Genomic DNA, 5,676 nt, shown 5'->3' on the forward strand with positions numbered 1-5,676 from the left:
TTTATTTTGGAATTTAATCAATTAAAATTAGTTGGTTGTGAAAGTAAACATCTGTAAATATGTATAATACACTTTGTAGTTCATATAATATTTATTTAAACATTATCCACTAATTTGAAAATTAGTTAGTTTTGCATAGAACCTATTAGTTATTGAAAAAAAAAAACAATTAACTAGTTCTGTATATGAGAGTGATAGAGCGGATTAATGTTGGTTTATAACTCTTTTTATATAAGATTAAGTTTTAAGATATTTTGCTTCTGTTTTTAAACCAACCCGCAAAAACATATAATTATACTAATATTAACCCTAATTTCCATCACATACTTATAATTATTTTTGGTCTAGGTTTGGACACGTGAACAAATAAAAATTTCCATAAAATATTGTTGCTGTTTTAGTATTGTGCATATGTTAAATTGCAAAAATCTGTATTTACACAAATTTAGTTTTATTCACAAAGTTAGTAACATTGTTGATATTAATTATATATGAATAAATTTTATTTACTCAATACATGATAAATATGTATTTGACATCTTAACTCTATAAATGACACATTTTTTTCTCAGTCAAAAAACATTTATAATTCTGAGATTAACTCAATATAGTATATTTATAATTCATATAAAGTTAAAATATTTATAATTCATATAAAGTTAAAATATTTATAATTCTTATAAAGTTTAAATGTGTAAAACATTTCTTTATTGGAATTCACATTTTTTTGGAATTTGCAGATTTTGTTGGAGTTTATTAATAACTATTAAGATTGCATAATACCAATTTTTATTAAATCAGTTTAATTGTACATGCCTAATATTGGTGTTGTTTTAAAAAAAGTAATATTAATCTCCTATATTCAAATCAAACGCTAATCATGTTGATGATCCACACCCAAGAATGTGTATATATATTACCGAAATTAATTTGTTTCTATATTCAAATTTGTTTCTAATTTAAATTAAATTTGTGAGTAATTAAGGACATACAAAATCGATTATAGCTGATTTATAGGCTTCTCATAACTTTATATGTTGAAATCGATTATTGTAAAGATATGGTAAAGATTCTTGCGATGATTTTAGGAATGTGTTATCGTTACCAAAATTATTTTTATTAATTTGATTTTAAAATGAATAAATATCAATGACATTATTTGCAAATAAGTTTCAACTTCAAGCCTTCTTTATCAAACTACGGTAAAACCTCTATAAATTAATAAAATCGGGACCATGATATTTTATTAATTTATAGAGGTTTTAATTTATCGATAAATTAATAATTATTAATTTATTGATAAATTAATAAAATATTAATTTATGAAGAGAATTTCATTTTCATAGTTTTGAATATTTTCGATTAAAAAAAGATATTTTTTGTTATAATTCACACTTTTATATTTCTTAATTTATAATTTTGGCTATCGTAATATGATTTATGTCAATAGTTTACTAGATTATCAAAGTGAAAATGATAAATGTTTAAAAGTTTATACTTTAGAAGAAACTATGGTTACTGATGAAGTCAAAGAAGATATTACGGTATCTTTATAACCAATTACACGTAAAAAAGCAACTATCGCGTGAAAGACGCTCCATAAATTTTGGATAAAATTTGAGAAAACAACACAAAAAGTTTTTGATGCAATGAAAAAGATTATAGAAGAGCTCCAACAAGAATGCAAATTAAAAAATAGGCAAACAACAATAGAGTCATAATTCACTAAATTTTCATAGATTTATATATATATATATAGTTTATATCATTATTAATTTATAATATTGATGGGACTATATTTTTACTTAAGATTTTTAAAAAAATATTATCTTATTATTTTATCGAATTGTGTCATTTTTTACACCGGTCCAACTCGAGACTGGAAAAATTTATTAATTTATAGCGAATATTAATTTAAAGAATATTAATTTATAGAGATTCTACTGTATTGTGAAAATGTTTATAAGTCTCAATTTCAAGCTTTCTTTATCAAACTGTTGTGAAAATGTTAATATAGATGCATTAACATTTACTGCTAAAGAAGGCTTGAAAGCGGTAAAAATATACAGTAGTAGAAGATAGTGAGATTAATTTTATTTTTCCTTTCAAAATTTTCTTTTCTTGAATCAACTAATTAAACTTTTCCTCTGATTTTTCTTTTAGTTAAAGGTTTGTTCCAGAGAAGTGGGAGAATATTGAAAAAGAATCTGAAGAGTTTTCAAAGATATGTCGAACGAGAAGTTAAAAAAAAAACGAGTCGAAGACTTCATCCAAGGGTTCAATAGCTAGACAGACCAGATCACAATCACGAGTTTCGTCTAATTGGATTCCCTTCGTTTAATTTTAATTGCTACTAGCTAGTGGGCTAGTATAAATTATAAAAGTCAGAGCTTTTTTTACTTATAGAGTACATACTGTTTTAAAAACTTGGACATGAGACGACTATTTTGACAGTCGTAGAATTGTTAAAACTTGGACATGAGACGACTAGCAAGTAGTATAAAATTAATTTAAGAATGTGAAAAGGATAATTGTTACTTATAAATGCTCTATTTGGTCCGTTGTAAAGAAAAAGAAAAGAAATGTATAATCGCTTAATGCCAAGAAAACGAACATTCTAATATCGGTTATTTTATTTATGTTACATGTGTCTAGAATTCTAGATATGATATTTAAAATTGATAATCCACATTTCACACTAGAACACAAAAGCACTAGCTGGGAGCCTAGGACTAATGATCACACACAAGGCTCATTTTGAAATTTTGAGATCAAAGATAGTATAACACCTGTTCTTTTGTTTTAATTAACACAAATAGAATTTTAAGGGCAAAATCGTAATTTTATAATAATTATACACGTGTCAAGTATTAAACTTACAACATTTAAAAGTTGAAATATTAATCAGCTTTAATTAATTAAATGAGGTATTATTTTTCTAATAAAAAAAGAACATGCATTATTTGTCCAAAATAAAATTAAATGAGGTATTTTTAAGCTTTCCTACCCCCATCCCCTCCCAAAAGGTTAAATATGTAAGTTTTTAGATAAAGAGATGTTTGCACAAAAAAAAAACAGATAGAGAGATGTATGAAATATGGTAGGCTGAATTTATGGTTTATTGTTAATGTACTTGTAGATGATTCTGTCAACAAAGTTATTGTAACTTTTGTAAGAACTGTGAGTGGGGCTCGGTAATGAGTACCAAGTACGCAATGGGTTACAAAGAGATACAAAGAAAAAAGCAAAAAAATATAGAAAACCTGGAAAAGCATAATTATTGTCTCTGTTCTAGCAGCACTACCTTGTCTTTGGCAAGATTCCAAAAACGAAAATTTCACGAAAAAGGAAACAAAAGCTTGCTAGCCACGCCTCTATCTCTCTTTTAAGGTAAGAGAAGATATATGGTAGAGACTCCACAAGAACTTTTGGTTTCTTGGTGTTGTTATCTGCAATAATGTCTCGGCTTCTCTCCAAGCTCTCTCCCCTCGTACGCTCTTGCTTGTTTTTTGTTCAATTTTCTAATTTCTTTTGCTGTATTTTCTTAGATTTTAGATGGTTTACTTTTCTACTTTATTACACTAGATTAGATAAGGATCGGAGGGTTGAGTTATAGATCTAAGCTTAGTTAGAGAAGAAGATGCTTCATTTACTTTGATTGGTCTTAATCTCTGTGTGTTTAGCATGGCAGATTCACAAGAGCAGTAGAATCGTTCGTTCATTTTCATCCTCCACGACCGGCCCATATGTTTCGATTTGCAGCATGATGGAACCCTCACCGGACGGCGGCAACCTCGGACAAGTCATGTTGTTCAACCTAGTAAATTCCGAGTTAGTCAGAACAGACAAAACATATCCCATTGAGCTTTATGACGCGCAGTTGGTGGGAGCTTCCCATAGATGGGGACTTTTCTCCGATAGAAGAGATCGGTCGGTACTTATCAGCGACTTTCTAAACCCTTACGCTTCCAAGTCAAAACCAGAGATCATTCACCTACCTTTTTTTACTTCAATGTACAATGGCCAAACCGAAGTCGTGTGCAACGTGGCCATGTCCTCTTCTCCTCCTGATCAAGACGACCAAGATTGGGTCGTTGGCATCAAGTTCTTGGGTAGACAGCTGAGTCTCTGCAGGCCCCGTCGTGACCTCCGTTGGACTAACATCCTAGCACCTTTTGAGTCATGGGATAGCTCAAAACTTATGTATTCCAAGAAAGACCAAAGGTTCTATTTGCTTGCTCCTGGAGGCAACTACTTATGCTCCTGGGATCTCAACTTCAAGGAAGACAAGAAGCCTAAGTTCCATGAGTTGGTTTTGCACAACCTTCCCAGCATGCCACGTTCCCGACGGAAGCAGTTGGATTCCTACTGCAGGGAGGATCACTGGGTGGAGTCACCTTCGGGCGAAAGTTTCCTTGTCAAATGGTACATCATACAGATATTTTATATAAAGGATCTTCCCTGAATCAAAAAATAAACACGTTTAGGTATTCTCGGCTGCAGGTACTCAGAATACACTCCTGAAGGGTTCAAAGCACCGACTCTAATGGTGTTTAGAGAGGAGTACACACAAGATGGGAGGAAAAACATGGTTTACACAGAGGACATAGGAGATTTGTGCATTTTCATTTCAAAGGGAGAAGATTTCTGCGTCGAGGCGAGCTCTTGTCCTGGACTCCACCGTAACTCCATCTTTTTATATGGACGTTTGTTAGCGACGTTCAATATGAGCAACAGTACCTTCTGGTGCTATGAATATCCCCTAGGTACACCAGCAAAAATTCCCTACTGCCCGTACTGGCTTCCTCCGTTTTCTCCCTAGTGCTCGATCGATCCTTGCTTCATTGCTGTTATTGTCTGTCCTGTTTTACCAATTTGAATTGTCAAGATCATTTGGTATTTTGGAATAATTGTTACAAATTTGAAATATTTGTGTAAGGATATTCCGTGTGTCACGTATTTATCAAGCTTTTGCATCGTAAATTTCATAACAAATTTTTCACAATTCCGGATCCTATATTAGCTTTTGTGTTCCCCTTGTTTGAATAAATTTATATTCCTTGAATGAACCCCAACCGAGATTACTCTAATAAATTTATATTCCTTGAATGAACCCCAACCGAGATTACTCCACCTTGTCAAGTTTAAAGCATGTATATGGAATCCAGTAGTCCATGACTCATAAACATTTATGTAATCTCTACTCTCTCATTTATCTTTCAAAACTGTATGGCTTAATCGGTACCTTTTAATTTTTGCATTTTCAATAAAAGAAAAAAAGAAAGCAGAGACATGAAGACTACAATTTAAACCAGAGTGAACCTGGATTCTCTAGTTACACATTTCTACAACTTAATCCTTTTACTGTTATAACAAAAAGATTCATCAGCAGCATGTCAGGATTTGATATTCCAACTGCAACTTACAGATTTAATTTATATGCACGTTATTGCAGCATAGAGAACACCATTTTGACCAAGACAGAAAACATATATATAATTTCTATGATAGGTTGAATACTTCCATAATAATCCTCATGTGTTATAAATTTATAATATGAAAACACACAATTATTTATTATTTTTGCTCTTTCTTAAGCTGATATAGTGTATGACATGGCTTTGTGAAGCGAGAGAGTATTACTAGATACTAGTTAGCAAAAAACAAAAAATATAT

The 5,676-nt window shown here is 30.9% G+C and overlaps 1 protein-coding gene across 2 annotated transcripts; it reads left to right on the top strand.

Annotated features, from left to right (window-relative positions):
• LOC104741616 lies at window positions 3,323–4,950 on the top strand. Of its 2 annotated transcripts, none has more exons than XM_010462503.1 (3): window positions 3,323–3,390; window positions 3,692–4,425; window positions 4,504–4,950. In XM_010462503.1, exons 2-3 carry the CDS (start codon window positions 3,764–3,766, stop codon window positions 4,820–4,822), a joined length of 981 nt encoding a protein of 326 aa, XP_010460805.1. In that variant the 5' UTR covers window positions 3,323–3,390; window positions 3,692–3,763; the 3' UTR covers window positions 4,823–4,950. The 2 variants fall into 2 exon arrangements, with proteins under 2 accessions (XP_010460805.1, XP_010460804.1); XM_010462502.1 differs by lacking the exon at window positions 3,323–3,390 and adding an exon at window positions 3,416–3,490.

Source organism: Camelina sativa, chromosome 14 (assembly GCF_000633955.1).
Source record: "Camelina sativa cultivar DH55 chromosome 14, Cs, whole genome shotgun sequence".
NCBI classification, from domain to species: domain Eukaryota; kingdom Viridiplantae; phylum Streptophyta; class Magnoliopsida; order Brassicales; family Brassicaceae; genus Camelina; species Camelina sativa.